This window comes from Hyperolius riggenbachi, chromosome 12 (genome assembly GCF_040937935.1).
Source record: "Hyperolius riggenbachi isolate aHypRig1 chromosome 12, aHypRig1.pri, whole genome shotgun sequence".
Lineage (NCBI taxonomy): Eukaryota > Metazoa > Chordata > Amphibia > Anura > Hyperoliidae > Hyperolius > Hyperolius riggenbachi.
In genome coordinates this window covers 105,032,859-105,060,643 of record NC_090657.1, presented here as the reverse complement: position 1 = coordinate 105,060,643, position 27,785 = coordinate 105,032,859, and the positions used below count along the sequence as shown (strand labels likewise).

The following is a 27,785-nucleotide window of genomic DNA, read 5'->3' as shown; positions in this document are numbered from 1 at the left end:
CTACAGAGAATTAGGAGAGGCGTCAGGTGAGGTGGAGCTGGACAGGTCCGAGGTCTCACTGCTTTCTTTGAATGAGCCCTTGATGGCACAAGGCCCTAGTCCCTCCTTCTCTCGCTTCTTCTGCTTCATCCTCCGGTTCTGAAACCAGATTTTCACCTGAGTTTCATTCAGTTCCAGGGTGGCAGCGATCTCCACCCGCCTAGCCCGGGTCAGGTACTTGTTAAAGTGGAACTCCTTCTCCAGCTCGGTCAGCTGCTTGGTGGTGAAGTTGGTTCTCACGCTGTTTTGCTGAGAGTTTAGTCCATAGTCCGCTGGCTTAGCTGTCAAAGGAAAGTGTTATAAAATACATTATCAATATATCACAATGAAAGTGACGCATGCAAGACATAAATACAACCTATGTAAAGCAAACAATGTCAGTATATAGAGGATACAAAGGCATGAAGCATCAATAACTAAGCACTCTCGTCGTCTGAGAACTTTTCGGCTGCAAGGAGTGACCTGTCATTACCTTTCTTATCAGTTGATAAGTTTCCTGCTCTTTCCAGGGACTGGGTGAATGAGTTGGAATATAGGGTAAAACAAGGTTTGGGACTGGAAGCAATGGCCACTATAAGCGGTTACAGCATTATTACAATAATGGGAGTTGAGTTATAATGGGTTGCTTTGCTTGCTTTGTTTTGACGGATGAGAAAATAATAAAACACTGGCTGTATAAGGTAAATGTTGCTTCGACATTTCCAGTTATGATATCACTTCGCGTCTATGGAAGGGTTATGATAGGTGCACATTGTTTTGTGGGCACCGACTGCAGCCATCAAGCAAGATGGATGAGCCACTAATGATCTCTACCCACGTTTACAAATACTTGGTGAACCTTGGGCCTATGATGGAGGGGTAATAACTCATTGCGCTGTGTCTACTACTCACTGGTCTTTGGCGGATTCCTCTTCACTTTCATCCAGTCAAAGGTCGGATTGGAGGAAGACGGTTCGGACTGGCAGGAGAGGTCCTTGTCCTCTTGTAGCAATGGAGAATGGGTCGGGTAGCCCTGCAGTAAGGCTTGGTGGTCCTGCCCGTATGGGTGCTGGTGGTAATGTACTGGTCCTGGCACTGGCGCACAGTACGCATCCGTGTTTGGAGCAGTGTTGGACGAATAAGGCTGTTGCTGAAAATAAGATCCCTCTGCTTCATGGCTGACGTATACTTGGTGCCCATACCCTTGGCTGCAAGTCTGTGATGAGTAGCTAGGTACAGAGCTGGCATAAGCTAGACTTGTGCTGGAGGAATGGGGGTGATAGCTAGGGTTCTGCTGGTGGAGCTGGTTGGAGACTGTGCCAGTCCCTCCGACAACAAAACGTCCATCACCATTATAAATGTCACTGGTACCCGGGCACGCTGGATAGGAGGGTGTCCCTTGGTCTAAATGATGGTATCCTCTGGGTGAGTAGGCACTAGTCCCACGGTTACAAATTGCATAGTCCAAAAAGGAGCCCATTCTGGTATTGTCCATCTGCCAGTGATGGAGGAGGGTCAACCTGGTTCGAGGGGATTTCTCCTGCCCTACAACCTTTAGGTAGTATGTCAAAGCTGTAAACTTCCATCCATAGATTGCCAGGCTTCAAACCCTCTGTCTCTCATAGAGAAGGCACGTGATTCTCGGGGGACCAATGGCAGAGGACCTCCTGAAGCTTGTCAGATATCTGAGCCCATCCATCATGGCCTGTGACATTTGCATGACAAAGAAACTTCAATCAAACCCGGCCCATCAATCTGATAACGACACGTTAGCGTCAGAATCTTTCTTCAGAGCCTCCAAAGGAAAACTTGGAATTATTCAGGACTTTTTAAGTGTTAAAAGACCTCAAGCAAAAGGGGGAAAAAAGATGTGGCAATTTGGATGAGAACTTTGTTTTAAAGGAAACGCTTTTTTGTCCTTCTGGTCCTCCATCTGGCAGCCCTTGGAGGCAGTTTCGTTTGTTTTTTTCGTTCATTTTGTAATATACTTGTAAATAAAATAAACAAATTATGATCTAAAATGTAAAAACAACAAAAACAAATAATACGTCCAAGGCAAGTAATTTATATGTTGTGTGCACAGAAGCCCACCACGACCATACAATGATCAGCTACCCTGCTGCTAGCGTAGGGGTGTTCACAATCCATAAATCCAGATTTCTGATGTGTTATCTCCACACACAAAACCACACCAGTCTAGCCAGTAAAACCAACAAATTGTGGATAATCCTTCATCTTGAGTTATTCTGGTGTCCTCTCATAGCCCACTGGGCTGCTGGCAGCAAAGTGTCTCCTCTCCTTTTGGGTCTTTGTTAAAGGGTTAGGATTGGGAAATAAGTCTCTCCCACTCAGTTCCCCTGTTAAAAAGAAACAGTTAGGTAAGCAACATTTATTTACTTGTTACAACATGGGAGACAACTGCATCTAACAATATGACGCCCACCCTCATTTGTAATACTTGTCAAGAAGCAGCACCAACTCCCTGAGTCTGGGGACTTGGAGTTCATGTAAAACTCTGCTTTCACTTAAATCTCTTTTAATGAACAATTTGTTCAGCAGTGTGTTATAGATCCCGGAGGAACCCCGTGCTTACTTGCTATTGTATTATATTTATGGTGTCAAATTATTTTAACCGAAGTAAACGACCGCGGCACACGTTTCTAGTGGCAGTGTTATTATTTCACATTTATTAGAAATATTACATTCCATGCAGCACAGAAAGCAGAGAGGTAACACAAACCACAGATTGGGTGGTTGTTACATTATCAGTGCCGCGAGGAGATTTACCCATTTCAAATCACTGCTGTTGTCCCCAACATATCTAATTAATGCTCCGGCTGAGGTCGCAATAAAGACGATTCATTTCGTTTAAATTTTACATTATTTATTAGATTGAAGTCAATGTAATTTAATCCACATCCATGGTGGAAAATGATCCTTGAACCGATGCCCGGATAGTTTTTCCACGTTAGTAGTGTTTGTGATCATCTTTGGAATTGAGAGACTGTAGTTATTGCAAACATTCTGTGTGTTTTTAGTTTACTGTTTACAGTGTGCTATAACGTGACAGGCACTCTTTGCTTATTTATATTCCAGAATTCCTGTAACTATCTCTGGTCTCCGCTGTGATGAAATAGCTCGCAGGCTTTCAGTGTGTTCTATAATGAAATGCTTGTATCTTTCCTCATATCTCATGCTGTTATTTTATCACCTACTATGATAGACACAACAAACCCATAACCCATTTCTGCCTTTAGTTTTCCATATATGTATGACTAGCTTTGTTTTTATAGTTGCATGTTCACAGACAGTGTTGTATTTCTGTAGTTGCTATTTACCTCTGTACACAGAGGGTTCATGGTTTACAACAGATTTTGTTCCACATACATTAAAGCCTATCTCCAGATACAGATCTAAAAAAATCAACCTAAAGACTTTGCACAGATGTAATCTTTCCGTGAAATGAGGCTTCTACAGCAAAACATCCTATCCTGGTCACATGACCAGGAGCTGCTGTGAGAATCAGATTTGTGCTCCTTGTGCCTGTATTGCATTATCTCCAGTGTTCAGACTAGAGAGGGCTGCACTGTCTGTATGACAAGAGTGCATCCTGTATCAGACTGTCAGTGGTACAGGGAATGGTCAGCATCTGGCATCCTTACCAGATATTTAACAGGTAATATATTATCAGACTTAAAGTGGGATGAAAACGCCATATGAACTTAAAAAAACCCCATTCAATTAGAAATTATTTATTTAGCTTATGTATCATGCTGTATTTAGTGTTCACAGTTAGATTTAAAAGAAATGTGATATGAGAAAAGAAAATTACATTTCTGCTGATTTCCATCTTTACTGTTTCTCTGTGATGCCAAGAGTGACATCACTTCTGCCCTTTTTCTTTCACTCCATTCATTTACTTTCTAGTTGTAGTATCCTTCTCTTATCTGTAATGGGAAGTTTCTGTAATTTGCATTTTGAGATTGGCCTGTTATTCTTGCTATAAAAAAGACTTCCCAGGATCCTGTTGGCTCTGCACAGTTTGGCACAGCTGAGCAAAGCACACAGCCCAGTAAAAAAAAACTAGGGGACATATAAGGACCTTTTTTTTTAGAGGAAAAGGGGGTTGCATATATATTTAAGAAACAAACTATATGCAATTTTTTTATTCCCTGATCAAGGAGCCTCTACAGAGACATCAATAAAGCCTCGTACACACATTCAACTGAAGTTGTTTGCAACATCCAGCAAACAACAGATTTTGCCATACTGGATGACAATCATGTGCAAAAATGTAGCCAAACAACGCAGAGTGACCAACATCAGGCATTTTACCCAATCCATCCAGCAGATCAACTCAGATGACTGTTGGCCACATAGTGTACAGTCATCCACGTGTGTTTAATGCCAGTTAAATGACATTGTTCTACTAAATGTGGATATGTTGTGCATAATGTTGTTTCCACTTGCATGTGCAGTATGTAGGTGGATTGGTGGTTTGCAATATCTGTGTCTTTTCAACAGTGTCGCCAGTGTAGTAGTTTTCGCAATGTTGGTCGTCTGTTTTCTTCGACTTTGTTGGGTGTATGTATGGACCTTAAACTCTGCAATTCAGTGCCTAAACAGACCTATGAAATGTGTTACTAAAGGGTTTGGTTAGGAATCACCACAATGGCAGAGAAACAGAAGACAGAATTTGCATAAGTTTAAACACACGTTTATTATAAAGTGCACCAGTGATGTAACCACAGCAATGCAGACATACAGCAATATCCCAAACACGTACTGATAAACCCTAAACACTAGAACCTATCTATCTAGCTAGAAAATGCAAATACTGTATATACCAGGGGTCGGCAACCCGCGGCTCCGGAGCCGCATGCGGCTCTTTTACACCTTCGCGGCTCCGGTGGCTGCGGCTGCAGCGCGCGCGTGTGCAGGGCTGCATTCGGGCTGCAATTTCTGACATTACACCGGCAGCCTATTAGAGAGGCCGCCGGACCAGTGCAGTGCAGGGCTTCAGGCGGCCATTTTCCCGTAGCCCTGCAGTGTTAATCAGGCAGGACGTGACGTAGGAAGAGGATCGTGGGAGTTGCGCGCCAGGTCGGGACTGGAGGTCGGAACAGGAGGAGAACGTGTCTTCTGACTAGGTGAGTAAATGGGTTTTTCTTTTCAGATCTTCTGAAGGATTGTGCATATGGGGGTCATATCTGCTAACGATTTGTGCATATGGGGGTCATATCTGCTAGCGATTTGTGCATATGGGGGTCATATCTGCTGAAGGATTTGTGCATATGGGGGTCATATCTGCTAATGATTTGTGCAAATGGGGGTCATATTTGCTAACGATTTGTGCAAATGGGGGTCATATCTGCTGAAGGATTTGTGCATATGGGGGTCATATCTGCTGAAGGATTTGTGCATATGGGGGTCATATCTGCTGAAGGATTTATGCATATGGGGGTCATATCTGCTAACGATTTGTGCATATGGGGGTCATATCTGCGAAGGATTGTGCATATGGGGGTCATATCTGCGAAGGATTGTGCATATGGGGGTCATATCTGCTAACGATTTGTGCATATGGGGGTCATATCTGCTAACGATTTGTGCATATGGGGGTCATATCTGCTGAAGGATTTGTGCATATGGGGGTCATATCTGCTAACGATTTGTGCAAATGGGGGTCATATCTGCTAACGATTTGTGCAAATAGGGGTCATATCTGCTGAAGGATTTGTGCATATGGGGGTCATATCTGCTGAAGGATTTGTGCATATGGGGGTCATATCTGCTGAAGGATTTGTGCATATGGGGGTCATATCTGCTGAAGGATTTGTGCATATGGGGGTCATATCTGCTAACGATTTGTGCATATGGGGGTCATATCTGCTGAAGGATTTGTGCATATGGGGGTCATATCTGCTGAAGGATTTGTGCATATGGGGGTCATATCTGCTGGAGGATTTGTGCATATGGGGGTCATATCTGCTGAAGGATTTGTGCATATGGGGGTCATATCTGCTGAAGGATTTGTGCATATGGGGGTCATATCTGCTGAAGGATTTGTGCATATGGGGGTCATATCTGCTGAAGGATTTGTGCATATGGGGGTCATATCTGCTGAAGGATTTGTGCATATGGGGGTCCTGTATATAGCATTAAGGTAGTAACAATATATGCAGTGTTAGATTTGTTTTATAATGGTTTTGCGGCTCCCAGTTTTTTTTCTCTTTTCGGAAACGGGTCCAAGTGGCTCTTTATGTCTTAAAGGTTGCAGACCCCTGGTATATACAATAAAACACAGGGCATACAATTAGTAGCCAAAACATCACCTAATTTGAAAGTAAACCAATCCAACAGTGATGTAACAATGCACAGTTGCTATCATGGAAGCTAATGTCAAAATGGTATGACAAAAGATTTAAGTGACTTTGAATGAGGGATGGTCATCGATGCAAGAAGATCTGGTGCAAGCATCTCTGAAACGATGTCTCTTTTAGGATTTTCTTGCCCAACAGTATCTCAGATGTTTAGAGAGTGGCCGTTGTGAATAAAAACTTCAAGCAGTAAGGACTATTCTCATTGAAAAAGCCTGGTAAACGAGAGAGGTGAAAGGCGAGTAGCACGCATGGTCCGCAGCAACAGAAGTGCAACACAAAGCATATCCTAATGCACAACAATGAACTTTGCAAAGGATGGGCTTTAGCAACAGGAGACCATCAAGAGTGCCTTTGGTATCACAGAAAAATAGGAAAAGACGCCTGTTGTCGGCCCTTGCCACTGTGCTCTATCAAATTGTTTTGAGGAACATCAATCAGAGTTTAAAGGGAATCTGAAGTAAAAATAAACCTATGAAATAATGATTTGTATGTGTAGTACAGCTAAGATATAGAACATGAATAGCACAGATATGAATCTCAAATTGTTTCCAGTAAAAGAAGAGTTTAGCTTCTCTGAGCTATTCCACCCACTGGGTCAGTGACAGTCCTATTTTCTGAAGAACTTATCTCCACTTGTCTCTCACTGTTTCTTGTTAGTTTAATGTTTTACTGCAGGGGAGTTAAAAGGGTCATTAGCTCTGCTTTTTTTCATAGTTTAAATTACAGAGTGTGGTTCTATGAATTATCCATACTACACATACAATTCATTATATCATACGTTTTTTTCGCTTCAGTTTAACCAGCTTTCGTGGCTAGCTCATTCCCCTGGCCTCAATCCTATTGAGCATTTGTAGAATAAAGTTGAAAGATCACTTCAAAGCTTGGAAACGCCACCGTCCAATCTGACCCAACTTATGCTGGGAATACACGGTTCGTTTTTTAGCTGATTAGATGGTTCGATAGATAATTTCCGACATGTCCGATCTCCCTTTCGATTCTCTTGCCGCTCGATTTCTGATAGAAGTGAATGGAAAAAGATAATAAAAGCGAGTGGAAGATAAGAGAATCGACTGCAGAATCGAGCAGCAAAAACGATCGAGAGCAGAAACGCACAGCAGAAATGAGCTGTGTATTCCCAGCATTAGAGCTGTTATTATGCCAACATGGGCCAACATTCCTCAGAAATGGTATCAGCATCTTGTTGAGTCCATACCAAGAAGAATATCAGCTGCAATCAGCGCTAAAGGTGGACCAACTTGTTATTAGAGGGTGACTCTAATTTTGTGTCCTGTATATAAAAGAAAAGCAGGACCAAATCCTCAGACAATTATCATGGTCAAACAAGCCAAGTTCAGGTATAAATGATCAGAGTAGAGATAGGAGATCAATGAACAGATCAAAGAAGGCAAGATAAGAGAGGCCAGGCAGCTCCTCAGGGCAAGGGTACTGAAGTTCTGGCACTGGCTGCAAGAGCATTCCAGTCCTATGGCCATCTGCAACAGATTGCATGAGTAGCAGTCTATACACGGGGCTTAATGCGCCATCCGCAGGCGAGGCCAGGAACAACAGCAAACATCAGAGCCACCTGCTGGTGGATGGTGAAATAACAGAGAAAGTCATGCAATTGCTACCACCAGCAGGAAAACATTGGCATAGTTCCTAACAGAAAAAGGGCTTTAATCCTAGTTGAAGTATGTTCTTTTAATGCAAATTATGTGGAAATTGTTATAATCTGTAATGCACAAAATTATGTACATTGCATGTAAACAAATATATCATTCATTTTTTATTATCTGGTTTGCTGAGTTTACACAGCTGTCTTTCTGTGGGGAAGTCAGATGCATCTTGGCTGGACTGAACAGCTGTCTGAGTGAAACTCCTCCCCATTCTCATTACCCTTTACAAAAGGAGCAAAGAAGATCAGTCAAGTTTTACTCTACCCATGTCAAACATCTAGTCAGGTGCCAATATTTTCCTTTGTTTTGATTTTTCTGCACACAACTGGATATAAAATCAAACCTGTGAGATCCTTAGGAGAAAAAGTTAGATACTGTACTTATCTCAGCAGAGGGAAGTCTCTGGATCCTCCAGATGCTTTCCACTTCCTCCTCAAGACCATCGCTGAACTCCAGGTCCTTCTGGAAGTTCACAGCTGTGCTCCCGTCTTTGAAAGAGTGTGGGCGCACTGTGCAGCTGTAGGACGCCTCACACCTGCGCAGTAGCTCAGAGCTTCTTAGGCTTAATGGAAAAAGCAGAGCCTATCTGGCTCCATGCTACTGTATGGAAAAAGAAATCAGTCCATAGCAACCACTATAATGTGGAAAGCAGAGATTCTTAAAAAGAACCCGAGGCGGGGTTCTTACAACGCAATCCCCATACAGAGGCTGGGTCTGCCTATAGAGCCCAGCTTCTGTTGCTATTTAGCTTCCTCCAAAGCCCCCCCTGCGCGCTGTCAGACCCCATAAATCACAGCCGCGCTATGCGGCTGTGTTTACCTCTCTAATGTCAGTCTCCGCTCTCCCCCGCCTCCTGAATCGCTCTGGTCCCCGCCCGCGTCCCTTCCCTCCAATCAGCGGCGAGGGAAGGGACGTGGGCGGGGACCGGAGCGATTCAGGAGGCGGGGGAGAGCGGAGACTGACATTAGAGAGATAAACACAGCCCGCTGCGACTCGCGCGGCTGTGTTTTATGAGGTCTCACAGCGCGCACGGGAGGCTTTGGAGGAAGCTAAATAGCAACAGAGGCTGGGCTCTATAGGCAGACCCAGCCTCTGTATGGGGATTGCGTTGTAAGAACCCCGCCTCGGGTTCTCTTTAAATCTTGTACACTCTCTAGATCAGCAGTTTCCAACTCAATCACATATGGAGCCAAAATCTAAAATACAAAAACTCAGTTGGGGGCCAAATTGTTTATTTATTTAATTTATTTATTATATTTATAAAGCGCCAACATATTATGCAGCGCTCTAAGTTATTATGATTTAACTTTTATTAAACAGTCTCAGACTGACAATGTTTCAACCAGAAACATGATCCTGAATATATAACAACACCCTTTTCCCTTAAAGGACAAACAAAAATTTGCTTTCCTAAAACAGAAAGAATTTGCGATAATTCAGGTTGGAGTGAGCTCGAGATGTCTCCCAGAGCACCACTGCTGAATATATGCAAATTAACCATTGTACCCTTAGAAGCTAAACACACCTCCAGAACCGCTGGATTGCAATGATGTGTCAGCTTGTTAAATTGTACAGAGCCATAATAATCCAACATGCATACAGACTGTTTCGGATTGTTTGATCCTCATCAGTGCATGGCATGGATTAATTTGGCTCTATGGAGTAGGGCTTGTAAACCGAGAGGTACAGACTAACCAGCAAGCTCATGGTGACCCAGAACTCATTGGAGTGTGTAAGGGACTACAATGGTCCTAAAAGCCCCCTTACTAAGATGTTAAGAAAAACAAAAATTTGCTTTCCTAAAACAGAAAGAATTTGCGATAATTCAGGTTGGAGTGAGCTCGAGATGTCTCCCAGAGCACCACTGCTGAATATATGCAAATTAACCATTGTACCCTTAGAAGCTAAACACACCTCCAGAACCACTGGATTGCAATGATGTGTCAGCTTGTTAAATTGTACAGAGCCATAATAATCCAACATGCATACAGACTGTTTCGGATTGTTTGATCCTCATCAGTGGATGAGGATCAAACAATCCGAAACAGTCTGTATGTTAAAGGACATCTGAGGTAACGTGACCTGATGAGATAGACGGGCAGTGCCAAGTACAGAGATAACTATGCTGTGTTCCTTTTTCTTTTCTCTGCCTGAAAGAGTTAAAATTAGGTATGCCAGTGACAGTTTCTGTCCTGTGGGGGAGGGGTTGGATTATAGTGATGGAGCAAACATCAAATTTTGTGCAAACGTTCGTGAAGCGGGAATTCGCGGCTGGCTCCGCAGGTACAATTTATTTTAAAAAGGTGTAAAAAGTGTACCAACACCTGGACAGTGGCATTGCAAACAGGATCAACTGTGAAATAGTTATAAAAATACGTATTTTACACAAACGCTTTTTAATGGTTATTTTTAAAGTTTAATGGCCGCCGACTTTAGTGGTGAATAGCAAAGCCCCCATACGTGCTAGAAACACCAAATTTACAGGGTATGTTAAGAAGGAAAGTAGGAATGAGAGGAAAAAATGTTTTAAAAGACCTTGTGGTTTTGGAGAAAATTAATGTTAAAGTTAGAGGAAAAAAGTATATATTTAAATGCTGTAAAATGACATATAATGTATATAAATATATATTTATATATATATAAGGTAAAACATAAAAAGCCTGAACTCATTCGGGAACAATTCTTACAGGACTTGCTGGAATGTGTGACCAAAACATATCTGCCGCTCGCAGCTTCACATGAAGCACAAGGACTACAAGAACTAAGGTAGTGGAACTTCCATCCTAGCTCAAAGACAGTGATGAACATCTAGCACGGGGAGGACGCTGCACACTAACTGCCTATGGAAAATAGTGACAATATTGAACTAGTGTTATAATAAGATGTACATTGTAACTAGTCTGCATTGGGCAATTGGATTGATGTGAAGTGAACGATTAACTTGATTGCACAATGCAACCGTCAAGCACTAGCATTACACAAAACAGTTAGTATGAACTGGAGAAGATACAAAGTTTCTCCGGCACTGCTACTCATAAACGTAACTTTATTAGGTGAAAAGTACTTACATCAAACTCTTCACCATCATAGGTGTCTCAAGCCTGAACTCAAATGTCCAGTTCACATCTGCATTTTTTAACGGAACCGGCCGTACGGATCTGGTCATCTGGATCCGGTGAAAACGGTCCGTTTTACAGCCAGTGTGTTGTAAAATGTCCGTTTTCCATTGGTTCCTATTGCGCTGCAAAACTTTCCATTTCTGTTCCGCTGAGTGAAATGGTCCAGTAAAATAGGTCCTGCAGCATTTTTTTGTCCGTTCAGAGGAACAGACAACAGAACCGTACAGCTGGTTCCGTTGGCAAAAGCTAATGTGAACCGGGCCTTACGGCTGTGGGGTAGAGTAGATGGATGACCGTTTCGCACTCCTACGTGTTCTCAAAGCTCCAAGCAGTCAGTTTGTGGGCTGAATCAGCATTTATAGTTGTCCTACAGCTAATCATGCGCATAAGGGAGCTGTAGAATGTGCTGAGAAAATCCTACCAGTTGAAGGCATGTCTGTCAGTAGGCAGTCACTTAAGATGTACATGAGGAGGCTTCTGCCATCCCACTCAAGCTCGCCATTTCAGCGCCACGTTCTTCTAAGCCTATTCGACAAGAGCTTGTTGAATAGGTTTGCACAGCCACGCTCCTGTCTGTGTGCGAGTACAGCCGTAACGCACAGGCCAATTTGTGCATGGAGCCACTCACGCACAGCCTTTTCCTCCATGCACAAGCGGCTCCATGCTCCTGCATGGGGCGACGGTGTGCATGCACAGACGAGATTGCAGCTGTAATGAAAAAGAGGGTCTCTGTGATCGGTGGTGGGCACAATAAGGATAGGAGAAGCCTGTGGAGGATCCAGAGGTTTTTCACTACTAAGGAAATTATATAACTTTTACCTTTTTTAAAATCACAGGTTTGATTTGCTTTTAACAGGTTCTGTAGGCTTGGATGAATGTGTACAGGGGCCGACATAGGCCTGTGCAGGCGCACAGGGGCCCCATGTCATCTAGGGCCCATTCAATTGCACCAGTTAGGGCCTGATTATCCTCTAGGCTTTTCTCAATGTATTTATCTCAAACTCCAGAGAAACAATGATAATAAGTTGTGCCCCAGTCATATACAAGTTTAACATGTGTGCTACATTAATACAGTGCCTGGAGAATGTGACCTAGGTTCATGTACTTTTATCTTATCGGCATTGTTTGGATCTAACCATGATCTGTTATGACCACGCCCACTCAAATGGGTCCCGCTTCATTCACTCTGCTCAGGGGCCCATCGTTGGCTTTCTCCGCCACTGAATGTGTATGTTTATGAGAATGGGGGGTGGGGGGTGGGTATGTGAGTGTGTTTCTCGTGGCTAATATGAGTAGGTAGAAGTAGATTTTTTTCCCCCTTGAGATCTGTTTGATGCTCCATATCTGCTGGTACCATGGATATTACAAAGCCAGTGGCGTAGCAATAGGGGGTGCAGAGGTAGCCACTGCATTGGGGCCCTTGGGACAGAGGGGCCCCGAAGGGTCCACCCTCTATCACAGTATTAGCTCTCTATTGGTCTTGTGCTGGTAATAATCACTTCTATAGATGCTTTGAATAGTAGTAATCCTTAACACACTGTTCCCAATCCCTTTCTTGCAACTCTGACACTGTGGTTGTCCTTGGCAGGTTTTGATGTGCCATATCAATTTTTATGTATAGAGTGCTTGGGGGGCCCCATGTAAAACTTGCAACGGGGCCCATAGCTCCTTAGCTACGCCACTGTACAAAGCCTTCCAGTCCAGCCAGGGATGCCTTGATCAGGCAACAAACGTCTCATGTCTGTAGCCAACTTCAGGAACCCATAGACATGATACTATAGTCAGATGAAACAAGCAATGCCAGTTGTCTCAGTTTATCATCTGCTTAAAGAAAAGGGTTTTTGTTATCAGAACAAAATATCATTCTTGGCCCAAATTTAGATTAGCAGGTACCGGGGCTGCCTGCTATGCAAACTGTAGCTACAAATTGGGGGCACAAATTGCAAGTTACAGTTTGCATGGCAGGCAGTCCTGGCACATGCTATTTTATCGTGCACTGTGGAAGTCCAAATTTCCCTCAATTATCTATAACATAGGTGCCTATGAGGCGCCCAAACTTCCACATTGCCTGATATTTTTTATCTACAGTGGTAAAGACGGCACAGTTATAAGCAGGATTGCGACCGGGGTGTGTGTGTGTGATAAGGGTAAGGTATTGGTGGGGGTGGGGCAATTAAGGTTAAGCATCGTTGGGGGTCGGTTAGGGTTAAACATTGTAGGGGGGGTTAGGGTTAAACATTGTAGGCGGTCGGTTAGGGTTGGCTTGTGTGAGGCACCAGTAGATTGAGACCATTTGTGAGAAAAGGATTAGGTTTAGTAATACCGGTAGTAAAATATCAGTAGAATTTACTGATATGTTTCTATCGGGATTACCACTGCCTAAATAGTACAATATTGGTAATTATACCGATACTCTACTAGCGGCTATTTTTCCCCTAATTTCCTGGTGCTCATTCACGTCCATTCTTGGGAAATAAAGCAAACCTATGTAACTTCTTGCTCTGTGTCTTTGCTCTGAAATTCCTTTTTTTACAGTATTATGTGATTGGAGAGAGACCCTAGCCCAGGCATGGGCAAACTCGGCCCTCCAGCTGTTACGGAACTACAAGTCCCACAATGCATTTGCCTTTATGAGTCATGACTGTGGCTGTCAGACTCCTGCAATGCATTGTAGAACTTGTAGTTCTTTAACAGCTGGAGGGCCAAGTTTGCCCATGCCTGCCCTAGCCCATAACTTGTGCCCATCTCTTCCACCTTCTCTAAACTTTCCTATTGGCCTACTGTCATCACCTCTTGGCCTATGGTATTGGTCCCCAGATTTGTACACTCTGGGCTTCAGTCAAACTAATAATCTGTAGCTTTTCCTGAGAAAGAGACATTGAACTGTAACTCAGGGCTGATGAGTATGTGTGCTTGTTACCCATATGTCTCGTTTAATGTTCAGATCAGGCCTGTAAAATGACAGCTGAAAAAAGAAGGATCATTTCAGGGGGGACCAAGAGTTGTACTCTCATACACACGAGATTCTACCTTCCTGAAGCCATGTACACCGATTTCTACTCACAGATTAAAATCACTAAAAGTATTACTCATTGTATCTATTGTACATCCAATCTCAAATATATTGTACATCCATTCAGCTTATTAAAGCAGACCCGAGCTTTCATTTTTGTGAGCATGTTGTAAATCTCTAATATGCACAAAAGTCTGACCACTGCAGTTATCTTCCTCATTGTGTGTGACTGCTGTATCCCCTGAAATGTTTGTTCCTTCTGTTATTTACACAGTGCTGGTTTTCAAATGATGCAAGACTTGAACAGGTTGCTCTGGGTAACAAGCACAAATATTTTCCTAAAAGGAGGAAGGAGGCCTTAGGCTAAAATTGTATCTCCCTCTTGCCAAAAAGTCTTGTGAAAAGCAGGGGAAGAGGTGTGGTTGGAGGTTCGACATGACAGATAGGCTCCAGGGGAGAGTGGAGGCAGTGCACAACTGCTATATGGAAAAAAGCAGATCTGGCTTCTAAGAACTTTATAAGAACTAGTGAGCATTAGCCCTGTTTCTTGCTTTTCTTAAGCCGCATACAAACTTTAAATTACTGTCACCAAAAATTATATTTAGAGGTTTGGGGCTTACAGTTTTGGAACACGTGCTGTACAGACCCGCTGCTCAGATTAGCTCTGCCTGTGTTTTCCCTTGATGAAGAGGTGTGTGTGTGTGTGTGGTGGTGCTGGGGGGGGGGGGGGGGGGGGGGTCATGAGCGAGCAGTTCAAAAGCAATTCTGGTGCAGAGGAAGAAAAGCTTTTATAATCTCAATTACAGCACATATTTTTTTTGGATCATAGTTACAAACATAAAGTGCAGTAGCCTTCCCTCTCTTTTCAGTTAGTAAAAAAGGAATCATTGGACCGACCAAAGTGTGGTGCATGGCATGGAAGCATGGTTTCTACCTACCAGCTACAGTGCACTATTCATTGCAGCTGCAGTAAGGTCCAGTCATTTTACTTGGCTCCCACTCTAAATTTCAGTATTACAGCGCTTATTTACATTGATGACCATCTAAGTTAGCCAATAAATGGTTACAGACTACTCAGAAAGCTCATGGTGATCAGAACTCCTAGGATAGTATCATCTTGATTCAAAATCTCTTGCTTTTACTTGGATAACCACCAGGCAGGGGCGTTGCAATAGGGGGTGCAGAGGTAGCGACCGCATCGGGGCCCTTGAGCCAGAGGGGCCCCAAACGGCCCTACCTCAACTACAGTATTAGCTCTTTATTGGTCCTGTGCTCATAATAATATCTTCTAGAGATACTTTGAATAGTGGTAATCATTAACAAACTGTTCCCCATATCCTTTTTGCACCTCTGACCCTGTGGTTGTTCTTGGCAGATTTTGGTGCGCCGTATCAATTGTTATGTATAGAGTGCTTGGGGGGCCCCATTGTAAAACTTGCACAGGGGGCCCACAGCTCCTTAGCTACGCCACTGCCACCAGGGCTGTGGAGTCGGTACAAAAATCCACCGACTCCGACTCCTCAGTTTAGGATTCCACCGACTCCTCGACTCCGACTCCTCTAATTTGCATATTACAATCTTGTTGATTGAAAGTATGTAACATGAAATTCGTCTCTTAACTGCAAACTGTAATGAATGGCGGAGATGCCGCCGCGCGGTCTGGCGGCGGTGCGGCTGTCTCCGCGTTCAGACCAGCGGTTTCCGAACAGCAGCATGTGTCTGGTTTGCCTGGGCCTTCTAGTGCACACAGATGGAGAGCTACACGTGCGCGCGCCAGAAGACAGGACCTTTATGCCAGCAGGAGAGGTATCAGCTGATCAGGACGATCAGCTGATTCCAGCGGAACTCCTGATTGGCTGAGTGGCTGGGGGCGGCGCTGCGGAGCGTTGTAGTATATATAGATCTTGCTTGTCAGTTGCTGGTTGTCTGCCGTTGCGAATACTTACGTGTGAGCACTCAGACCTCAGTCAGATCCTACAGTGTGTTAGAACCAGGTGGACCTGGGAATTCACACTTAGCCAGATTCCGCTCTTGTTATTTGCTGTGTTATACTTTAGACCAGTTCCAGGGTGTTGAGACCAAGAACCTCACACCCAAGCTTAGGATTACTGTGTCATTGCTGTGTTATACTTTAGACCAGTTCCGGGGTGTCGAGACCAAGGACCTCACACCCAAGCTTAGGATTACTGTGTCATTGCTGTGTTATACTTTAGACCAGTTCCAGGGTGTTGAGACCAAGGACCTCATACCCAAGCTTAGGATACCGTGTTATTCTTCAGACTAGTTCACACCTCAGACTAGGATTGTGCTTTATATCGGTTATGACCCTTTGCTCTGTTGACCTCACTCTTGCTTTCTGATTCGGTACCTTTGCCTATCTGCCTACCACGCTAATCAGTCCCTCGCTGTCCTCCTCAGCCACCTGGATCTTCTGCTATGAGTCCCGGTACTTGAGCCAGTCTGGCGTCGTGCGCATGCACACACTCCGCCGCCGGAAGCGTACTACACCTGCGCAGCACTATTGCGCAGGTGCAGAACGCTCCTGGCTGTGGAAGCGGCACGTGGCCGGACTGCGCTGACTGGCTGAATTACCAGGACTCATAGCAGAAGATCTAGGTGGTGGAGGTGGACAGAGAGGGATTGATTAGCCTGAAGGGGGCTGGAAGAAGCTCCAGGTATGTATAAAACTTTTCTTTTCATCCTTCTCAAGTACCATTTAATTCGTAGTCACCATACCAAATTTTAACAACATATCAAATGATTTGATTTCATGAGCAAAGAGTACCTTTGCATAAATCAGAATCAACGCAGAATTATTTCCATCTCATTGACTATCTCTATTAGTGACACGGCTGCACATCAGGCTTTATACTTACAGCATAGATGTTATTTAGTATATATGTTACGGCCAGAACCCGAAGTTTGGCCACTTCTAGTTCTGGCCGGCCACTTCGGGTTCTGGCCGGCCAATTTGCGAAGTGGCCGCTGCGCTGCGGCCAATGTTAGAAATGGATTGTTTACTCTGATATTAATGTATCTTCTGGCCGCAGCGCAGCGGCCAAACGTAGAACCACTTAGTTAATTTGTTGCAATTAAGCCGGCGGCAATGTAACAATTCAAGCCGCCGGCTTTTTATCTGCCTCTCTCTCTCTCCTCTTATGGCCAGCCGGCGGGGGACACGCGAGTCCCCCAGAGTCGTTCGTCGCAGCAGGGGCAGCAAAGCGGGGAGGCTGCAGACATCGCTTCTGCCAGCACCCGCTCTGCAAGAACGGCAGGCTTCCCTGCCGCGACGAACGACTCCGGGGGGGACACTCGTGTCCCCGCCGGCTGTCCATAGGAGAGCGAGAGAGGCGGGGGGAAGGAGGAGAGAGAGGCGGGGGGGGGGGGGGGGAGAAGGAGAGGGAGGCAGATAAAAAGTCGGCGGCTTGAATTGTTACATTGCCGCCGGCTTAATTGCAACAAATTAATACGTTTGGCCACTGCGCTGCGGCCAGAAGATACATTAATATCAGAGTAAACAATCCATTTCTAACATTGGCCGCAGCGCAGCGGCCACTTCGCAAATTGGCCGGCCAGAACCCGAAGTGGCCGGCCAGAACTAGAAGTGGCCAATCTTCGGGTTCTGGCCGTAACATATATAAGAGATTCCTGTGTACACATCATATAAACAGTCACAATCAGATGTGTATATCTGACTTTAAAAATACGGGGACTGCTTTATTAAAGCAGCAATAGTAACTAATTTTGATTGGTTTATTTCATTTTTGTGGACTAAGCACAGCTATTACTGTATGTATAAATTATTTATGAGGACTATTATCTGAGAAATAGAATTTTCTATTTTAATTACAGTTTAAATTCATTAGGAGTCGGAGTCGGTGCATTTTTTCCCGACTCCAGGCACCCACAATTGCCCCGACTCCACGACTCCGACTCCACAGCCCTGATAACCACTAGGCCCTTATAGAGATTCTGACTGCTGACACCAATTTAGAGAGCAGTTTATTTTCTGCTATAGGTAGTGAATCTATTATTTGCATTGAGTAACACGTTAATATAGTGATACAGTTATTATATAGTGTACTGGCAATTCTGTATATTCGAGACTAGAACACTTTAACAAATGGGCAGGTTCACCATGTGTGCCAAAAAGTGCCCGTGGATTGACATCTTCTAAAATACCCGGGACGCATTGAATATGAGTATTTTGGCATTCTAGCTGAAGTAAGGTTGGTATGATAAAAAAACAACTTTGGTAGAAGTATCTGTCAGGCTAGAATTAGGGGAACATTTTATAATATTGGCCCATAACTTGTTCCAAGATTCTTGAAGTCAGTGATATTCCTAGGTCTTTCACCCAGGCCAAATGAGATGAAGATTTAATCGAAACAATGGGGGCAGTTAGTTTATTATTAAAGGAAACCAGAGAAGAACACTTTGGCAGAAAATAAACATATCCCCCTATAGATTTAAAAAAAAACAAAAACCTATACCTGGTATTTTGGCCGCTCTGGTGTGCCGTTTTTTGTGTTTGTTTTTTTACTAAAACTCCATGCAAAACACAATTCATCAGAAAAGCATATTATTTAGTGGGCTGTGTGCAAAATGAAATCACCATTTCTAAAAACCTCTTATGACTAACAAATGCAAACAGCACAATACTGAACATCCATCAATAAACTGAGTGCGTGTTAATTTGGGTGTCACATATTAGGAGGCTGTTAGTCTATGTGTACGTACGTTTAGGGCTCTCCCAACACCCTCATCTATCTCTAGCGTTAATTTAACTCCCCGGCCTGTTCCTAATCCTTCTTTCCCAGAGGTAATTTTGTCTTTAACTGTCTGGTTACCATGATCACCCTAAGTTTTGCCTGCCACCTAATCTTAAAGCAGACCTAAGCTCAGAACTTCCTCTACGCTCTAAAAGATAAGCAACAGCATAATAACTTTTAAAGAAAAACATTTCTTTGTTACAGCTTATAGAGCTCCTCAGAGATGCTGCAATGTGGTTACTGTGCTGGGAGCACAGAAAGGGTTAAACTCCTGTGTTTACATATTAGCTCAGATTTTGGCAGACTTGGCAGACAGGTGGGAGATCAAACTACACTGGCCCATTACTTGCTGAGAAGGGAGAATGAAACAACCTGTTCTCTATAAACACACACAGGGTGGATTTCTCTGTGTTTTCCATTTCTCCTGTGCAAGAGTTCAGGCCCGCTTTAAAGAGGAACTCCAGTGAAAATAATGTAATAAAAAAAGTGCTTCATTTTTACAATAATTATGTATAAATTATTTAGTCAGTGTTTGCCCATTGTAAAATCTTTTAAATCCCTGATTTACATTTATTACATGGTGACATTTTTACTGTTGGCAGGTGATGTAGCTGCTGCATGCTTTTTTGGCAGTTGGAAACCGCTGTAAACAGCTATTTCCCACAATGCAGCAAGGTTCACAGACAGGAAACTGCCAGGAGTACGTACTCAAGAGTTTCTTGTGGGAGGGGTTTTACCACAATATCAGTCATACAGCGCCCCCTGATGGTCTGTTTTTGAAAAGGAATAGATTTCTCATGTAAAAAGGGGTATCAGTTACTGATTTGGATAAAGTTAAATTCTAGGTCGGAGTTTCTCTTTAACCATATGTTTGACAGTCACCTTAGGTTGGATTCACAGTGGTCTGTTGCATAATATATGTGTTATAATGAGTGTGAATTGCGATGGAGATTAGACATAGACTTTAATACAAAGCCTGCATGCAGCGAGTTACAATAACGCAATTCGTTACAACGCAGCACTGTGAACAGCACCATAGAATTGTATGGACAGTGAGATGACATGCAGAATTATTCTGCAACGTAACTAAGCACTGTGAACTAGCCCTAACTATAAATCTAACCTTTGTGGCAGCCAGAGATTACCACTGTCCCACTTAGTAGATCTATTTGGTAAGAATTAGGGCTGGTGCACACCAACGTTTATGGTAGCGTTTTCAAAACCGCTGCCGCTTGTGAAAACGTTTGCCTAATGTATCTCAATGGGATGGTGCACACCAGCAGTTTGAAGTGTTTAGCAAACCACAAACGTGGCTCCTGCAGCATTTTTGCGGTTTGCAGAAGCGTTTCTGCCTCAATATAAAGTATAGGAAAAGCTCAAACCGCTCTGAAAAAAGCTAGATCAGAGCGGTTTTCCAGGCGTTTTTGTTACATTAGCTGTACAGTAACAGCTTTAATGTAACAATATATGAAATCTGCTACACAAAAACGCTCCAACAAACGCTAGGCATGTTTAGAAGACCTTTCTAAACATGCCTAGAATCACTCTGAAAATCTGCTTCAAAAACCGCTAGCGTTTTGCAGATTTGCTAGAGGTTTTTGGCGTGCACTGGGCCTTACATATTTTGCTTTTTTTTTTTTTTTTATTTACCCAGTTAAAATTAAAGAAATTAGTTTGAAGGGAACCTGAGGCATATGGAGGCTGCCATACAGGGCTGGATTTAGGCCGTGGCCGCCTAGGCCATGGCCTAGGGCACCACAGGAGCAAGGGCACCAAAGCAGCAGGCTGAACTTATGCAGCATTTGCAAGCTTGCAAATGCTGCAATGCGGGGGGATCAGGTGAGAGCTTGACCATGGTACTCTGCTGCCAGCGGCCTGGGCAGTGGCCACCTTGCTCTCTGCACGTTTGCATTGTGGCCGGCGGCTATGGACTTGAGCAGCATTGGAGACAGCGGGGAAGAGGAGGCATCTGCACTGGAAATAAGCTGAGAATTGAGTGACACTAATGGCTGCTACGGTGAGAAGGCAAGCTGGCTACCTATACTGAAAGGGGGAAGTGGGAAAAGGAGGGATTGAGGGAGTCATCTGGCTACCTATACTGGAGGTAAAAGGGGGAGGAGTCATCTGGCTACCTATACTGGAGGGAGGGGGGGCAACAGGTTACCTATACTAGAGGGAAGTGGGAGGGGTCATCTGGCTACCTATACTAGAGGGAAGGGGGGAGGGGTCATCTGGGTACCTATACTGAAGGGGGGGGTGGCCGGTGACAGTGGCCTTGGGCGGTAAAGAGTACAAATCCGGCCCTGCTACTATATGTATTTCCTTGTAAACAAAATCAGTTGTCTGGCTGTCCTTCTGATGATCCTGGCAGCACTGTGTGAATCACACACCTGAAACAAGCATGCTACTCCAGTCAGACTTGGGATAGAAACACCAGATCTGCATGCTTGTTCAGGGTCTATGGATAAAGTATTATAGGCAGAGGATAAGGAGGATAGCCAGGCAATTTGCATTGTTAAAAAGGACATAAATATGTCAGCCTTTATATCCTTCTCACTCAGATTCTCTATAAAATGGTAGATATATTTAATAAATTGAACAAATGTTAAAAAATAACACTTCAAGCTCTGGGACATTGTGTAAATTGTGTAAATTGCAGTAACCCATAGCTACATAATCAACAATCATCTTTTACTGTTCAGACCGATGAAAAGTGAAATTGAAGTGGTTGCTATGGGTTACTGCACATCGTTGCCCTTTTCAGTGCCTTGTTAGAAAAGCCTGAGTTTGTTCAGCTGACAAAATGTCTGTAAATATTTGAAGTGACTTCATGCACAACAGTTTAATCCCAAGTACACCACGGTCATGGAGAAAGACCATATTTAGCCATCGTGTGCTCACCGCAATGAAATACATCATATCTCTTGGTAATTTACCTCGAAAAGCTCTGTGTACTGAATTTCCATTCAGACAAACCCATTGCATGTAATGCTAACTAATCACTCTCCTGCCTGAGGCAAAAGGGGAAAATGTGCCATGTTTTTTTATTAGTGCAGCCGCTTTATTATCAGCTTAATAAAGAAATCACTAACTCAGACAATGGCAGTGAAATTTTAATTGCTTCCTTATAATGTATTTCTCTGCATTCCCAAGATCCCCAGCAAGAAGGGTCCACTCCAGTCTGTGTTATCCTCATACGGCTGCTACTTTATGGCAGACAGTTCTTCTCCAAGGCTCAGCAGACCTTGGGCTCTGGATTGAAATTTTTAATAATTTATTCTAGTGTTCTGATGTATTTGTTTTCCTACAGAAAGCATGAAATTATGTTCATAGCTTTAGCAATGGTCATAATGATGAAGGGTGTTTGTTTGTGAAATGGATACTACTACAATTAATGAACTCTTGTAAAATAAATTTTAGGTAAAAACTAATAATAATAACATTCCTTATTGGTGCTTATATCAGTATCATTTTCCATTGGGGGGATTCACACAGTTGCACAAGACAGCCTAGTGTGTTAGCTGGTAGCATTCCGCCCTTAGATCTCTGTAGCTTAGTACTGTAATCCCGCTAGTCACAAAAAGGATGTTATATTCTTTCTGAAGCTACATACACACGCATGACTAACGACCTCTTTAGCCGATAATCGGCCATGTGTACAGTAGCCCCTGACTGCCACCCTGCAAGCAATCCACTAGGTGGGTCAACTTGGCTGATGACCAATTCTATTGTGCATGCCACTTCCCTTCCTGCCGCGTGACGTCACGCACGGGCAGCTCCACCGGCTTTCACCCCATTCCCCCGCATACCAATAGAGTGCATCATCAGCTACACAGCGGTTTCTGTAGCATCAGCTCAGTGATCTCGCTGCAGGGACTGGGTTCCGATCACAGGATATGTTAAGGGATCCCTCTGGATTGAAATGAAAGTGAAACCTGTAGGAAAAAAACAAAAATAAATTTCCTGTGGAATGCTTACATTGGTCCCTGATCTTCTTGATTTCCCTATACCTCCATGGCAGCACATACAGGTAGTGCCCCCCCCCCCCCCCAGTACCCCACAGGACAATGTATGCTATAAAATGTTATACCATTTGATTTCGCTTTGGTAGAACCGTATGTGTAGACAGTCCAGGAGGCACTGGAATGGGAAGATTCAGATCAAAAAGCTGAGGATTCAAAGAAAAAGTCCAAGCAGAGGTACTATAAAAACCACCTTCCCTGTAATGGATGAGATCCAGGATGTAATACAGAATGAGTGGCAGAAGTTGGTAAAGAAGCATCCACTTAGCAAAAGACTATCAAAATTGTATCCCTTGCCAGAAGAGGAGGCTAGACCATTGGTGGTTCCACTGATGGTGGATGCATCAGTCATGAGGTTTGCCAGAAACGTTGGCCATACTCCCATTAGATGATCCAGCTTCCTTCAAGGACTCGACAGGAAGTTAGACCTTGACTTACACAGGGAGTGCATGGCAGGTTTACCAATAATACCGACAGAAATATAGTACATGTTGCACAATTAGCATGATGCGTGTTACCAAGGTAAGGCATACTTTGCCATGGTACCACGTGCTATGCAAGTGGCGCACAACAATACAACTTGCCCCATACCTCAAGAATGACACAGGACGGATGCAGCCACAAAAACTACCATCTCCTAAATTACATTGATTTTAATCCCTTATGTGTAAGAAGTGACAGTGTCCCTTCATGGTTTAAAGCTGTCAGATTAAAAACAACTATGGGATTGGTTCTTGTCCATGTTGTGTGCGCACAGTGCAATACATTGACAAATATTGCATAGAAGACAATTTATGGATGTTGCCACAACTGCTGTGTGATGTACCACCATTTGGCTACACATATTTCAATGTTTTACCCCACTCCTTATAAGGAATGGGGATAGCATTACAAAGCACCACACATGGTTATTCACTGAAGCACCTAACAGTCATCTGCACTGTATAATGTAGAAAAGCTCTTACAGTTATGAGTAAGCATAAAGAAAGATATGAGGTTAAGGTTATATTAGGCAGATTAGTTGGAATAGCTGCATCAAATATGAAAATGATATATTTTTTATAACTACTGTGAACATATGGGAATACATGTACTAAATTCTGCATATGATCCAATTTAAAATTTTGATTTTTTAACCTTGGAATTTTAAACAATATCCTTTTAGCACCTTTATAGGACTTATATTGGAATAAATACAATTGTTGCATATACATTAGCGCTGTCCTCTTCTGTTACAACCAATTATTTTATAAACAAACATACTGTCATTAAGTTACATTAGTTATGTTAATTAAAATAGATAGGTAATATAATCTCTTACTCACCCTGTTTTAAAAGAACAGGCAAATGTTTGATTTCATGATGGCAGCCATCTTTTTGGTTGTAATGAGGTGACAGGGAGTATGATACACAGTTCCAACTGTCCTGTGTCCTGATCACCCCTCCTAGTTGCTAAGCAACGTGAATAACAACATAGGAAATCCCATCATGCTCTGCACAGCATCAGGGAAAAAAGCCCGGGCTTTTTTTCTTTGATGGGTGGAGCTTAGATAAAAATACAGCAAAAAATGATGCTTTGGTAAGAAAAACAAAGTTCTGATGCTGTGAAACTGTTAAAGAAACACCAAGCCTTTTCAGTTCTGCTGAGTAGATTTTTAGTCCGGAGGTTCACTTTAAGACTATGGCAGGGATTAAAATGTGATCTCTTCTGCTTGACAGTTAGTGTCATGCACAATAAACTCTGTGAAGCGCTGCAGAGCATGTCAGTGCTACATAAGTACATAATAGTTAAAATAATTTTCTTTTGTATTTCTCTAAAGGTGAGATTCATGCTGTGCACATTGCATAACACATGCATTCAAGGGTGTATGAATTAGGTGCAATGATAATTGCATGAGAATGTAAATTGCCCAGTTAAGTCATATCCATAGGGTAGGGGCAGGTGGCATTGCTACATCTGATGGCCCCATGAAAGATTTGCTATGGGGCCTCATGATCTCTACCTACGCCACTGCATGCATTATAATGTGTGTGACCTGCATGGGTTATAAAACACATGTTTATACAAAGCCTGCATGCAGGGAGTTAGAATATTGCGATCCATTACAATTTAGAGCTGTGAACAGGCCCATAGAATTGTAGAGCCAGTGAGTTGACATGCAAAATTATTCTGCAATGCAATTAATATAGTGTGAACCCTTAGTGGAGCTTAAAGGACAACTGTAGTGTAAAGAATATGGAGGCTGCCATATTTATTTCCTTTAAAGCAATACTAGTTGCCTGGCTATCCTGCTGATCCCCTGCCTCTAATGCTGGGGATACATGGTACGTTTCTGTACCATGTATCGACCAGCTGATCCGGCCAGCTGATAATATTCAGCTGGCCCGATCAAGCCGCTCGACCCCCGCCCGCTCCATCCCCGCCGGCGGACAATGGCAGGGAATTGAGCGCTGATAAGAAAGCGCCGGCGGGGGCGAGCGGGGATGCGGCGGGGACGTAGCTGGGGTCGATCCGGCAGCTAATCGGCCGCCGGATCGACCCGTGTATTCCCAGCATAATACTTTTAGCCATAGACCCTGAACAAGCATATGTAGATCAGGTGTTTCTGACATTTGTCAGATTTGTCAAGATTAGCTGCACGCTTGTTTATGGTGTGATTCAGACACTACTGCAGCCAAATACAGTATATTCTGGCGTAAAGGACTACTTTTTAACCCTTGAAAATCTTCCGAAAAGTCGCGGGTCATCTAATACGCCAGGTGTCTTTGATGCCGGGTGATACACGATGCTGATACGCAATGTGCATACGGGACATGCTGATGATTAATTACCGGGTGCTGGAGATTCAGCAGTCACCACATATGCTGGGGGAGAGCTCATCGCTCATACTGCAAAGTCTGGGACGCCCGGGGAATGGAAGAAAGAGATTGCACTGTGCCCATAAAACACGCCTCTTCCACCCATTTGGACCGCCCTATCCTGTTACCGCCTCTCAGATCTCGCTGCTGTGGACTGTAGTGAAGCGGTGCAGTTGAGAATGTGCGAGATCTGAGAGGTGGAGAAGGAGGTAAATAGGATAGAATAGGATAGAAGAGTGGGCCAGACAGGGCAAAGAGGCGTGTTTTATGGGCAGAGCACAATCTATTCTTCCATACCACTCTGCCTTAAGACAGGTAGAGCTGACCAATCTGCTTATGGAGAGGGAGAGTTGACCAATCCAACCAGTCAATCACCTGTATACTGTTATATACTAGGTACCACATACAGTACAGCACCAGTATCTGTTCATACATAGCACCAGTATATGATGTTTTTTTAATTTTTATTTGGTGTGCGTTGGAAGAGGGGTAGTCTTATACGGTAAGTATATCCCAAACTCTATATTTTAACTGGAAAAGTTGGGGGGTCGTCTTATATGCCCAGTCGTGTTATACGCCGGACTATACGGTAGATCAGCAGGACTGCAAGGCAACTGGTATTATTTAACAGGAAGTAAATATGGCAGCCTCCATATTCTCACTACAGTTGTCCTTTAATTACAGCTCTCCTAATTTGCCTTACTTTTATTTCCACAAATAGGATTGTTTTTGCCGGAAGACTACTGTAAACATTGTTAGCTGACCCAACACCAGGCTGGAATTTCAGCATTGTTCTTGAAGCCAAACCCTAACCATCCTATGTGTGACCAGCTAGTGATGCAGCTCCCTGCCCACCTTCCCATCCACTCTTGAGTAAGTTTAGCAGGTGCCATGTCACTAGGTGTGTGGGGGGTTTGGAAAAGGAATCTACTTTTAGGGCAAAGACAACTTCTCATTTGGCATATTGGCTGACTGGCATTCCTACAGCAGGCTTCTGGCAGAATGGCACTACTTACTGGAAATAAAATTGAGTAAATCTCAAATGGCTTTTCATATGTTCTTTGGGGCATATTTGAGTGTGCAATATAAACTCTAGCTCAGATATGCTTAAAAAGGAATAGTAGTAAAAATAACGTAATTAATAAAATTGCTTATTTTTTTCAGGATTCATTTATAAATGATTTCGATTTTAGATAGTCTTGACACATTGTAAAATCTTTCCTCACCCTGATTTACATTCTGAAATGTATCACAGGTGTCGACATCTTCAGTCCTGTCATGTGATCTCTGCGGAATGTTTCTTTACTGAGCAGTAGAAAATATACCTGGTCTCAAAGAATACTTGGGGGAGGGGGGAGTTTTCCACATAATAACCAGCCTAGGCTAAGCATCATTGGGAAGGCTGGGTCACATAGCAATACGCAGCAATATATAGAGATATATATATCGATGGAAGGAATCTGCTCAAACCAGAACGTAGAGAGTCCAATCTTTATTTAGGCCTCTTTCACAGTAAGACGTTGCATTTTGATGCAAAGTACAACGCAATGCCCCGAAAAAGTCACAACGCAACTTTAATGCCCCATCATGATCGCATACAGTAGAGCATACATGCAATGAAAAGTATGTTTCCAAGTCATTACTGAGCATGTGCAACGCAGCTAATAACGTGTAAAACGCACTGCATGCAGTACTTTCACTTAACGTGCAGCGTTAGTCACCAACGCAACGTGTGCACTGTGAACAGGGCATTGATTTTTCATTGCAGTGAGTTATTCTGCGTTAAATGTTGTTTTAACGTGCGACTTTAACCACTTGAGCCTATCTGGATGAACATTCTCGTCCAGATAGGCTGCGCGCACTTCCGTGGGCCGCTCCCACTGCCGGCCGTTAAGCCCAGCGATCAATGAATGGGATTATAGA

At 43.4% G+C, this 27,785-nt stretch overlaps 2 protein-coding genes across 12 annotated transcripts in view; one reads left to right on the top strand and one right to left on the bottom strand.

The window, feature by feature from the left end:
* Window positions 1-1,513, bottom strand: HOXB1 (homeobox B1). The gene is made up of 2 exons (XM_068262877.1): window positions 931-1,513; window positions 1-320 (listed from the first exon to the last, which is right to left on the bottom strand). Exons 1-2 carry the CDS (start codon window positions 1,511-1,513, stop codon window positions 1-3), a joined length of 903 nt encoding a protein of 300 aa, XP_068118978.1.
* The window catches only part of CALCOCO2 (calcium binding and coiled-coil domain 2), a 755,339-nt gene that overhangs the window by 199,444 nt on the left and 528,110 nt on the right, over window positions 1-27,785 (top strand). For 4 of the 11 annotated variants that reach the window (XM_068263854.1, XM_068263848.1, XM_068263851.1 and 1 more), the window contains one exon: window positions 10,767-10,843. The exons of the other annotated variants lie outside the window; for them this stretch is intronic. The gene's annotated coding sequence lies outside the window, so the exon portion shown is untranslated. The remainder of the gene's footprint in view (window positions 1-10,766; window positions 10,844-27,785) is intronic. 11 annotated transcript variants of the gene reach the window in all.

What these genes read in the sequence shown, in the direction of transcription:
- HOXB1 (XM_068262877.1), bottom strand. Translation starts at nt 1,513, where the DNA reads ATGGACAATACCAGAATGGGCTCCTTTTTGGACTATGCAATTTGTAAC. An exon ending in GAGGAATCCGCCAAAGACCA is followed by an intron (nt 321 to 930) that starts GTGAGTAGTAGA and finishes TTCCTTTGACAG; the next exon opens with CTAAGCCAGCGGACTATGGA.